This window comes from Manduca sexta, chromosome 22, assembly GCF_014839805.1.
Source record: "Manduca sexta isolate Smith_Timp_Sample1 chromosome 22, JHU_Msex_v1.0, whole genome shotgun sequence".
NCBI classification, from domain to species: Eukaryota; Metazoa; Arthropoda; class Insecta; order Lepidoptera; family Sphingidae; genus Manduca; species Manduca sexta.
Window position 1 is genome coordinate 7524390 of NC_051136.1, and position 13159 is coordinate 7537548.

The window sequence follows — 13159 nt, forward strand, 5'->3', positions numbered from 1 at the left end:
GATAAAGGTGTGCTGACCTGAATATTTTAGCAAAACAAATAGCGGTACCTGATTAGTAAATTAGTAATTAAATATATAATATTTATTTGTTGCTAAACGTAAATGAGTTTGTATATGTATAATAATGTTAATTGAATTATGTTGAGAAGTTGGTTATGTCCGATGATAAATTATTGTGTTCTTTGTTTGGGCTATAAGTATTCATATAGATTTATGAAAACCAACGTTGTATGATGATTCATACAACGTAAGTTTTTGTAAATCTGTGATTAGGGGCAAAACTAAGGAAAAAAAACTACAACTTGATTTGGTTAAAAAAGTATGCCTTTTTATTTTTTTCAAATAGTCTTCATCTAAATTTATAAGAACATTGGACACAATCGAAGCTTTTTTACCGATAAATAAGTATAAATAATTTTATATTCACATAAATCGTCTTATTTATACATACATACATTACATTTATTTTTATATCAGTCCTCTCAAAAGGTCCATTCTCTCCCCGCAAATTAAATATTATTATTTACACAGCGATAGGGATCCATGACTACATACATACATCAACAATTAACAATTAATAGAGACTATTTACAAAATATATTTTCACGAACACTCACACGGACATCCATCATCGTTCGCTCTCGCGTCGAGATCACATTCACACACGTTATTTGGCATATGGATGGCGGCACGTCACTAGCAGACGTCGTCCCAGGCGAGCCACCAGGGCGCGCGGCAGTCCTCGCGCTTCCGTCGCCGCCGCTCCGCGCGGTCCGTCCGCTTCTTCACGAAGCGCACGTTGTACGGGTCCTCGGCCAGCTCCGGGTACCGCGCCACGTCGTGCACGTACTCTCCCTCGTACCCGGCCACCGAGCCTGCTTTCTGTATCTCGTCCAGCTCCGCAGCTGACCAGTCGAGGGATCCGCCGAGACCGCTGCGCAGAGTTTCGCGTTCGCGATGCCACGCTTTGCGCACTGCAGCTGCGCGCGCATGGTGAAGCAGCCGCTGGCGTTCACGCTCCGCGCTAGTTCCGTATCGCAAATTCACAATACTCGTCTGGCCATGAATTTTTACGTCTGCATATGAACGTCCGCCTTCTGCCACTTCGTGGAAAGTAACATTCAGCTTGCCCTGCATACGTTTCAGTTGTTGTTTGTCATCGGCAGCGCGCCAAGTTTCTTCTTTAACGAAATAGAAGACATCTTGTTGATCTCCATGGACAACGAATGAGAATGGCAGCAGATGAGATCTGTTAAATACTGATGTGTAGACGTCGCGATAGATAGCGTTCGCAGATGGCACGGCAGTTACTACTGCGCGGCCTCGGGAATTTCGAGACACTAATATACCGCGGCCGAAAGGAGGTTCTGAATCCGAGCCTAAGCGTTTCGGCGCTAAATTAAGACCATCCGTCTTTAATGCGGACATAGCTGGAATTGAAAGGCTTCTGAAGTCAGCTATGCGTTTGTTCGACATGTGAGACAGGAAGCCGGATTCGATAGTGACGCTTGGAAGTAAGGACATAGCTGAAGGCAGGCCAGGTCCAACGTCCGTAGGTGCTATACCCCAGACAGAACGCCCGCGGGGTATGCTGGGCAAGACTGATCCACCGGGTAGTTCGTCGGGGTAGAGTTGCGGTGCCAAGCTTTTTGTGTCGTAACCCAATAATTTTAGCCAAGATAAATGGTCTGAAAAGTTAATTATATAATGTTAACATTAACATTTAATAAATCAGGACAATGAAGAATTGAATACAGAATAGAATGATATTTTAATGACATTCAGAATTTACCTGTTGGTTTTTTATTTTGCGGTCTTACGTTAATTGGATCATTGCCATTAAATCTGTATAAATGTAGTTGTGTGGGGCTGTGGATTCTTTCAATTAAATTCTCCCAAAGTGGTGACATCCATTGTCCAATAAGTGGGTCATATACTTTTCCATTTGCCATATGTACTAAAGATGTTACTTGGTCTAAAAGCCCTCCACAGAAGTCTACAGGCAAGTATAAATAAGGATTCGAATCGTAGACGATGTGACCATACGGAGATCTCATGATTTCCCGAATGCCTTCGCCGTACTGGTTGAAAATCATTACAGGCGTTCCACATTGATCAGTAGCTATGTAATATTTATGTCGTGCGACCTGGAAAATAATTGTTCTGGATTAAAAAAACAATCCTTTTTTATTTTACAAATTGTATGATTTGAAAAATATATACCTGGGTGTATATTAAATGTCCTCTATCGTCGTAGACCAAAGTCATGAATCTATTTTCTCTAGGTGAATATATATGACTGACTTCATGAGGCTTTTCCTTATTTGTGTAAAAGAATTGAGTGACGTTACCAAAATTGTCTTTCCGTGTCGATAATCTGCAATTTGATATTAGATTATTATTTAACATTTTACATTTTCAGTCTATTGTAAATTACGAGTAATCAAAGCGAAATAGCATTTATTAAATTTGATTAAGTCGGCTAAAAAAAAAAAAAAAAAGCGGCGATAGCCTAGTTGGGTGTGGATTGTGGAACGGACTGCCGAGACGAATGTCCGCAGGTTCAAATCCCAAGGGCACACACCTCTGACTTTTCTAAAAAATCATGTGTGTATTCTTTGTGAATTTATCGTTCGCTTTAACGGTGAAGGAAAACATCATAAGGAAACCTGCACATCTGAGAAGTTCTCTATAGGAATTTCGAAGGTGTGTGAAGTCTACCAATCCACACTAGGCCAGCATGGTGGACTAAGGCCTAATCCCTCTCAGTAGTAGAGGAGGCCCGTGCTCAGCAGTGGGCAATATATAATACAGGGCTGATATTATTATTATTATTAAGTCTGCTATATCTTTAAGACGGTTTTATTCAAAAGACATCAAAAAGAGTTATATAAGGCAGACATTTTAAAAGATTTTATTTTAAAATCAACGTGTGAGAAATACTTAGCAAATTTGATTATTTTTTTTAAACTCTGAAGGTACTAATGGAACAATGTCTTGGCGTTCTGGGAAACCAAGACCCTAAGGTTATAAAAAAAAACGCGGGGCAAAAGGTGTTATAATAATTATACATTTTATTACATACCTATCAAGATGATCGTAGTAGTAGCGAACATCAAATCTTCCTCTTTTCATGGCTCTGATCAGCAATCCTTTAGAATTATACTGGAACCTCTCCTCTCGAGCGTTTTGGGATACAAGACCTCGGCTGTCATATCTATACTGTCCTTCGCCAAATTTTATAATACGATCCATGTCGTTATACTCCATCGGTATAGTATTTCCTCGATATGTTAGAGATAGCATATTGCCATTGTCATCGTATCTGAAACCCCATGGTTCCTGAGCTTCAACTCCTGTCAACTGACCGTCACAGTCCCACGTATAGTTCTTAACATTGGTGTAGGTATTAACACCTACGTTTCTCGTATGTGTCCTTGTTTGGGATATTCTTCCATGCCTGTCATACGAGAATTCCATTCTAAAGACTTCCATTCGATGGATATTTACAGTCACTTCTTTTTCCAAAAATTGGTCATTCAAGACACGTGAAAACATAGCGATTCCATCATATACCGAAGTTTCGTTCCACTTCTGTTTAGATACTGTAAATTGTCCGAGGATTTCTGGAGCACCTGTTTTGCTGTTGTATATAATGTGATGTGGTATAAGAGTTTGACCACCTATTCGCCCTTGGACTGCTGTTATTCTGTAGTTGTTATCGTATTCATAAATTATTTTTGCGTTACTTAAACCTGTTTTGGCCCCATAGTCAAGTCTCTCTTCCATGAGCAGTCCACCCACATAGGTAGACTCCCATCGGTAATCAACATCACGATCGACGTGCAATATTTCGGAAGGAAGTCCACTTGTTTCTGAATAATGGATTTGAGTTTGCCCATCCCCATGGACTACTTCTGAGACTTTATTAGTTGTGAAGTACCGATACACTACTCTTGCACCGTCACCAGGGAATACAGTTTGTAATAGTTCCCCGGTATGGGAATAATGTTGTAAATATTTTTTCGATGATCCGGGTGGTGCATATGTTACTCTCAAAAACCCGATGGACGGCTGAACGCTAAATGAATGGTTCGTACCAGAAGGCAGTATCACGTGCGTAAGTCCACCATCTCCATCATATAAATATTTAAAGCTTCTTTGGCTTGCTAAAGTAATTTTCGAAACCATGTTTCCTTCGTTGTAATAAATGAATTTTGTTCCATCTTGAGGACTCGTTATCTCCGATAACATACCGTGTGGATCGTAATTATAAGTTTCTTCCGTATCACCCCATTTCCATCCATTTATTCTGTAGAACCGATCATAGGAAATGTTTAGAGGTACTCCGGCACCGTGAGGATTGAAAGATAGAGGCAACCCGGCGACATCATATGAAATAGTGAATAGAGGTATTCTTTCGGCATTGAAGAACGTTTCTTTGCTTTTAAATTGGTCAAATTCAATAATAAGTACTCTAGAATCGTTGACCCATATCTCGCGGTTTAATGTTTGTTGTGGATTTCTTACGTCACCGACCAAAGTATACAAAGAATACATGTTATTTATAAGTCCATCTCCGAAAGTAGTTGTTTGATGTGACCACATATGAAGCATTTCAGCTTCAATAGGTAGTGCGGCCTCCAATAATGGGTGTTTAGCAGCGGCAATGCTTTCGAACTTTCCTGTCCACGGTGTTTCTAACATCAACGTGTTATTAGTATAGATACGACCTTCAGTCACCTGTTTTCCATTATTTATTGTTATTTGTTTAAATGATTGGCCGTGAAGAACGTATTCACATTTCTTTGCTACACCCACTGGAATGGAACTGGATGGATTTGAGACAGTTACCGCTAATCCATAATTTTTTGCTAGGCCAGATGTAATTTGCACTTGTTCGCCAGAAGGCATAATAATTTTTGTAACACGGCCTAATTCATCGTAGGTGTAAATAACTGTTTCACCAGCCTGGAATAATAAACAATCAAATATTAAAAGGAACTTTGTAAATATAAAAACATACCCTTTCTTGTTATACTCACCCCAGATCGACTGTTAAGTAGCCCGGTACTAGGATCATAATCGAATTCAATTTCCGAAGTGCCCTTTTCAGCTATTTTCGTTAAATAACCAATTCCAGATATCTTTAGTTCAAGTTTATGGTCTTGTGTATTTTCGATTGAGCTGACGACATTGCTATAATCCCTGAGAAGTTGTATTTTGTTTCCAGATGCATCAGTCACTGTTGATAATTTGCCGAAGCTTGTGTTTTTAGAGTACAAGAAGGAATATCTAGTTTTTCCAGATGTTAAATCTTTTGTGGTGATGTGTTGTCCGTAGCGATTAAACACATAAATCTCTGAGGTTGGTGGATATGGTATTCTGAATTCTCCATTTTCGTCATGTGTGGGCAAATAGTGTCTTAATGCTAATATATGAAGAGAACCTATAAGAAGAGATATGAGAAATTTATATGTGGCATAACAATGCATAATGAATAATAATTTTAAAATATACTTTTTTAATTTTGTACAGTAGGTACTCGTATTCAACCACACTGAATAATATTTTTGATGAATATAATTTTATGCTAATACACAATATCATGTTTGCTTACCTTGGTCGACTACGTTAAGGACGCCATCAGGAGTGACGGCAAGAGCAGAGATAGTCTGGAACTTGGCATTAGATGAAAGCAAAGTCTCAGTGCTTGTTGGTGGTTCATCTCCTGCAGCGACGCTTAATCGACATGGACATCCTGCGCCTTCATCCCGACTGTTAATTGGAAGCACGGTAGCTGACATAGACATATTACATTCGCAGCTCAGTTCTTTTAAGTTCTCTTGTAGTTTGCCAGCGAAATGTGTTATCTTTCCCGATGGATCTATTGATTTTATCGTATTCGTCTTTTTCGAGTCTGATTCTGCCACGTATAGAATTCCACTTGGCGCAAAAGCAATGGCTAATATTGTACCAAGACTAGAATCTTCCTTAGCTTCGGCATTCGTTCGATTAGTCGCTTTAGTAATCGGTTTACCGTCAGCAGTTATACGACAATGTGATGGTTGACCAGCCACCACTTTAATTTTCATATCGACGGTAAGTTTTAGTATAATTCTATCATCAATAAAGTATAACGACCCATCGAGCGGAGATAGTGCTACTCCAGTAGGCCATTGCAATTGAGCCTCGTAAGGGGGTATAGCTCCACGGCAAGGAACCGGTGACCAATGATTATGATGTCCGTGATGTCCGACTAGAGTATGTATAATTCCATTTGGATCTACAGCTCTGATGTTAGTGCCATCAGCAATATACATAGTTCTATCTGCTGCTATCGCGAGACCTATAATGAAATAATACGACTGGTTTATACAACGACCGAAAAACATTTAGTATAACTAATTTAAAATATTCTATACCAAAATAAAATAATATGTTAATTTATTTACCTTTAGGGTGAGCCAATTTCGCTTTGATAGCAGGTCCTTCATCACCACAGTTAGAGTCGTCTCCGGGGACACATCTATCACCGTTTCCGACCACTGGTTCTGAGTTCAACGCTGGATCTCGAACTTTTTCCAGGGACAAAATCTTTCGCACTTGATGTCTTTCTGAATCTGATATGTAGAGATAGCCATCCGCTGGTGATATGCAAATGTAATATTGATATGCGACTTGTGTAGTTCTGTGAAAGAAAACAATATTATTAAAATAATCATCGTTTAAAACCTTTTATGTAATACAAGCTTTGTCAAAAACGTAATCACTACTTACTCAAGTTGAAGTACAGTAGTGACAACACCTTCGGGTGTAATACGGCGAACAAGATTGAAGTCTCCGATATAAAGAGATCCATCTGGTCCAGAGGTTAATGCCGTGGGAGTCAAGAGACGCGAATCAGCTGCCTTTCCATTGCAATGATCTGGGCATTCCAGTGATCTTTGAAGACCAGTACCCATGACAACCTGAAGAGACATTCAAATAGGGTAAATGACAGAAAGATTAATGAATTAGGAACAGATTTTGAATAAAATACTTAGGTTTATAATTAATATATAGATTGCCGTTATATAATAACCGGAATGCATGTTCACCTGCACTGTCCTAGGATATTGCTTCAAATGTAGTAGAGCTCCGTCACCCTTCTGCAGTATGCCTTCGTGGAAATTATAGTGATGATGAATGTCTAATCCCCAGCCTCCGATATCAGATATATCCACGTCAAAGCCCGCTAACGTTGCCGTCTGCGTCTCCCACACGATTGACGAGCACGATGAGTATTCGTATCCGATCGATATTTTAGCTTGTGCTTGGCCATAAACCTGAAATGTTTATGACAATTTAAGTTTTGATTCCTATCAAATGTAGAGATCAGAATTTAGAGAACTAATAACACACTCCTTTACGAATGTTAGTAGTCTAGGTTTAGTAAATTCAATGTCCGTTAATGTTTTTATTAATAATTTAAAATTGTTTTTCTTTACTTTTTGTTTGTAAACATTTCTCTTGTTCCAAGCGAATACATGTGTCAAATCCGGATCTGCTTCGTACGTCTGTGTTTGTAAGGAACCTTCGATTTCAACTCGCACGTGTACCCTTGATAGGGTAGCTGGGACTATACGTCGGGTAAGCTGAATGTGGACGCACGAGAGATACCCAGCTGATTGCGAAGAGCGATATGTTAGTTTTACCAAAGATCCTGGTATTCCGATGGACTCGCTCACGATCTGAAATTAATATTTGATAGTAAATTAGGCGACATCAAAAAAGGATAAGTCAATAATAATTTTGGACTGCTTTCATAATTACGAAATGGACAACAGTACAAAAATTGCATTATATTTACGCAATGTATGTTTCAAATAAACGAGTTATTTAAACTAGAGGAATGATTTTAATTATTTAAGTAAACCTGACACCAATGTTTTTGTAACAGTTCCGTTCAATTTCGTCTTCTTTGGGCAGTAAGAACTTAAAAACAGGATACTTTATAAAGGACACTTAATATTTTGTGTCATATTACCTGCGCCTCCGGGTAAACGACAGTAGTAGTGGTAGCAGATGAGGCAGCAGGGGCTGCTAGAGGAGGTACAGCCACCACTTCTGGTCTTAGCCGTTCGTGGTCGTGAGCCGCGCATGGCGGCGACGCTACCTCCCACCATAGCGGAGTTGGCGACCAATCGATTCGCGATGGAGCTCTATGGAATAATTTCAATGTTACCCACTACATAATTTAAATATATTTACATAGATGCAATGCATTACGCTTCTTCCCTATTTACACGGGTAGGCGGTGTTATCACACCAACATTTCGCCAGTTGTCTTCGTGACATGGGGCTATTGCAATTTATCGGCACCAATATCAGACACCAATTAATTCATACTGAGCACCAAAAGCTACTTTACCCAATCTGGCGTTCGAAGCCGAGAAATTAATATTATAACACTTTGTATAGCACTACCTATAGGTATAAATCTTTCCTATAAACTATAAATAAAAAAGTATTGCAGAAAAATAAAAATAAAATAATATGAAATAATGGGAACATCAGATAAAACTTGTACATAAATATTAGGATATCATATTATGCTAAGCCGAGTTGAGCCTGTCTCTTGGTTGGCTTAGTGCCATTTGTTCCGATAAATCTTTTATTTAAAACGAATAAATATGACTGCATGATATAGATACAACGTTCGCTCTACCACATGTTCTGTGAATATAATATATAAATGTTTAAACTTAGCAAAGGCTTAGGTTGTTAGCTTAAACTGTGCATTGAATTGAATATATAGGCTTCATATTTTAGTCGTTTTTAAATCACCATGCGCGTTAAAAGTTTTCAACAAAATATTTAAATAAAAGACGAAAATACAATCCAGTTAAGCCCTTCTGTATAGTAACTTTTTGTGCAAGGTGTACGTACGCACGTTAGTACTTAGTAGGAGGTCTCTCTGGTCACCACATATGCAGATTTTTTTTATTGTTCCTAAATTATAGCAGGTTTTTCTTCTGCGTTAAATATTTACTGTAAGCGATTACAACAACGTGAATAAGGAACATAATTATTTTCCTTACTATCTAAGGAGAACTATCTTAGGAACTTATGAGTCAATTTAAATCTGCCAAAACATACACATTTCGAACGGGCCTGGCTGCGTGATATCAGTTGCTGCGAAGACGCATTGGCAGATAATCAAAGGTATATTCTGTAGTAAAAGCCGACAACGAACAAGTAAATCATCTGATTACTGCAATCTCTTATACATTTAGCAAATCATAAAAATCAACGCATCACCGACTCTTAGCGTACAGACAGCTTCTTACTCAAAGTTCTCTAAATCAACGACAAATGATAAAACCGCAAATCCGAAATGGTTGAAACTATGCAGTTCTTAACTTTAAGTTAATGTAATGTGGAATATAAAATTTACCTTGGCGTCGGGACCTTTACACTATCGTCGCTAAGATCCATTTGGACAGGCGGTAAAACAACAATTTGATTCCATGGCACGAATACTGTTTTCCTAAGCGGTTTGAACGGCGATCTCTGGAACTGCAGCGTCACGGCGCCTCCACCATTCACTAGCACGTCGAACCTGGAGTGGTTATATTATATATGTAGTTGCAGCACGTTCTGATATACATTATAAAGATAAATAAAAATAATACCATTAGACATTTGTCACAAGGGCAACCACACATACATGATCAAAGAATTTTATTTTATAAACTGTGTAGGTCTAAAATATAGAAAAAGAAACAAACAATGAATGAATGGGATGCTTCGGCTTTTTGGATTTTATAAAATGTGAGTCTATCCATTTAGACTGCCAATTAGTCTCTAACTTTTAAATGTGATAAAGCAGTCATTTTATTATGGCAATCATAAGACAAAATATGTTCATAGACTAAAGTACTTTAGAAATCAAGAAATAAAGCTATATTAATATATTCATTTTATAATATAATTAACGTTTAACATTTATATTCAGTCAAGTTATTCTACTATTAGATGTATTTTTTTATATAAAAAAATCAGTGCTATATAAATTTAAATAAATAGGTATACATTCAATGTGATGAAATGAAGTCACGTCATGTTAAGTTAAATAAGTATTAAATAATATAACAGATATTTTACGTAATGACTAGTTCTCTAGCCTCATAGCTGTCTTTATTACCTCATTAAAAACTGTGAAATTACTCATACGATGATGAATCTCAGGTTCGATCCCCAGTCGAGATCCAAATTTGTGTAACTTTTATGAAGCAAAATACGTCACAATACATGTAAGATTAGAATATGTGCTGGATTTGATAAAAGGCTCGTCTATCAGGCGCTGTATGACATAGCGCAACTCTGCTAGGCCTTCCAGCGAAGGATAAGTACATAAGTAATAAAGGCTTGAACTTCTTTATACATATATATTTGTACATTACATTATACTTATGCATAACATTCGTAAACTACCAGATACGTGGCCTTGAGAAATGAGAAATAAATTAAAAATAATTTTGATACTATTAAATAGTCTGTAAGTATTTCTACAGTTTACGGAAAATTCAACGGTTGGTATTATTTAGTTAACTATAGTCTATACAGTAACGTCAGGTACTCAATAACGGTCTTACTATCGCGATTATACGCATTTTAAATTGTATAGAAACTAAATAAAATAGAACCTTTAGATTAGGTAACAAAGTTTATTTTAAACTGTCGGCCAACGTCAGTCCTAACGTTTAACCATTACAAATTTAAATTAAATACAAATTAATTCTAAATTTGATAAAGCAAAAGTAAATGTTTGTTTTGGAAAAAGCTTACATAACAGGCCTACCGCGCAGATTTATGGTAATAGATATTTAAATGCTTAAACGTGACATGTTATTCGATTACCTGTTCACATGATACTGGTTCCGTTCCGCCGCCAAGTAATTCGATTTCATACTTGATGCTTTTACGGTGTACGTACGAGGAATACACAAAGACCGTGGCCGAAACTTAATGACGATAGTACGGATGTTAAATCAAATATTTTGTATTCGACGCTTTGTCAAACATTTCAGTTTATCACGCGATACAAACATTTTTGTCTATACAAAATATGGGTGCATATACTTGGGGGTTCAAAAAAGTTGCCTTAGTATCGATAAACTATACAACAAAAAGAGAGCCGTGTTAAATTCCGAAGCAATTTATAATTCCCACCTTCATTCAACCCGAACAACAGATACAAATAACTAACAAATAACACAATCAACATGAACATCACATTCTTATACACAATGTTTATAGATAATGTTATTAAAATAAAATAAAAAGTGTTTACTAACCATCCTCCTTGTCTAGTAAGCGTAAAGCCGAATCGCGCCTCTCGATCGACAGAAACTCTGATGCCGATGATGCCCAGACCTTGAGGCGAAACCACTTGTCCCCGCATCACCGATACACGGCTGCACAGATCACCTCACGTTAATTGTAGTCAGGTTGCAAATAGCACAACCCATCAAGCGATACGGTTTACTTGAACACTAATCAATATTCAATAGATGTATTGTATTGAAATACCGGTAGAATCAAATTTAAAAAATATGCCAGGTGTATAATAAAAACGCAACAAACAACTTCATAAACCATATCGCTAGATGAGCTACTTCGATCACAATTTCTGACCGAAGTGTTGTGCTTTGCTATTCTTTAATTTTAAGGTACTTGCACGTGAGAGTGAAGTATAAAATAAAATTAAAAATAAAAATAAATATGAAGTTAGTAGCATTGCACATTCTCGTCTTAGGATCAGCTAAAGATCTAGAGTATATTTCAGTTTACTCGTAATATTTATTTTCAGTAACATTCTATCACAATTACTAATCCAATCAATTAAGTACTAACTAGTGTATTAGGGATATCCCTGATTTTAATTTATTATGTAAACGGAAATTTACCTAGATAGGTATGTATGTATGCATGTAACAGCTGCCACACAAACCATAGTCAGTCAATTTTGTTATATCTTTTTTTATTTCTTTCATATGATATTCATGATAATGAAAATTGGTGCAAAAATCTATCTTATTAATAAATGAATAATTATTGAACACATGTAAAAATTGGTGATCTCCAATTTCAATATAGATTGTATATGACTGATGTATAATAATGACTAGCATGTCTATCGCATCATGCCAAGTGCATTGTCCAACGAGAACAATATTTAACAATCAAGCCACAACGTCAAATGAACTACAAATTTCTGTTTGGAATTCTGTTGCGCTTGTCACTATAAGCCATCTATATTATGTCTTAATAATACTCCATCTAGTATTTGTAAAATAGATACTTACTAGATTATTACAGCATTAAGTTCGTACCTATTGTATAAATTAACCGCGCTACTGAGTTTAATTAATCTAGTTCATTCTCTATTGCATTATGTAAGCTATCTTTAACGAAATGCCCGAAGGCTCGTAGCTTTGTTAGGGATATAGGCATTATAGTAGATATGGTAACTATTATTATACCATAGTAGCTTTTTACATCGCTCTAGCTGCGTGTCCCGTGGGGGCACAAGACGACCCGAAATCGTTTAATAACCCTTCGATATTTATTTTACCAAAATAACCTATTCTACTTGACTAGACATATCATTCTAGAGCCTAAATTTCTATAAATCTCTCCTTTCATTAAAATGTATCATTATGCATATAATATAAAATAAACAACCTCTAAAATGTTCGTGTTTTTATTCTTATAATGGAATTATAGAAGGGATTCGGATAATAATAAGTTCTCCCTTAATTGGTTTAAATAAAAGTATAAATATTGTATAAAAAATGGAATATTTAGAGTCATAACATTCTAAAGATACAAAGGTACTTAGAAATATACTATACTATTATATAAATCTGAAGACTTTGTTTGTTTAAACGCTCTAATGTCAGAAACTAGTAGTTCCAATTGATATATTATTTCTGTATTGGATAGCACATTTATCGAGAAAGGCTATGTAACATCACGCTACAACCAATAGAACCGAAGCTTCAATGAAAAACCTTGCAAAAACGGGGAAAATTAATTTCTTTTAAGAGCTTCCGTTGCGTGCGCTATGTAAAGGGTTAATGTAACATAACAATCAATAACGGTATTATAC

General features: G+C 36.7%; 1 protein-coding gene across 2 annotated transcripts in view; it reads right to left on the reverse strand.

Annotated features, from left to right (window-relative positions):
- Positions 1-302: 302 nt before the first annotated feature.
- The window catches only part of LOC115452617 (teneurin-a), a 51915-nt gene continuing 39058 nt past the window's right edge, over positions 303-13159 (reverse strand). For both annotated transcript variants that reach the window (XM_030181206.2, XM_037441371.1), the window contains 13 exons: positions 11343-11462; positions 9440-9604; positions 8030-8204; positions 7491-7733; positions 7101-7328; positions 6781-6971; positions 6456-6691; positions 5621-6349; positions 5046-5449; positions 3086-4971; positions 2224-2377; positions 1793-2147; positions 303-1688 (listed from right to left, as the gene is read on the reverse strand). In XM_030181206.2, coding sequence (XP_030037066.2) covers positions 697-1688; positions 1793-2147; positions 2224-2377; positions 3086-4971; positions 5046-5449; positions 5621-6349; positions 6456-6691; positions 6781-6971; positions 7101-7328; positions 7491-7733; positions 8030-8204; positions 9440-9604; positions 11343-11462 — 5878 coding nt within the window. In that variant the 3' untranslated portion in view covers positions 303-696. The remainder of the gene's footprint in view (positions 1689-1792; positions 2148-2223; positions 2378-3085; positions 4972-5045; positions 5450-5620; positions 6350-6455; positions 6692-6780; positions 6972-7100; positions 7329-7490; positions 7734-8029; positions 8205-9439; positions 9605-11342; positions 11463-13159) is intronic.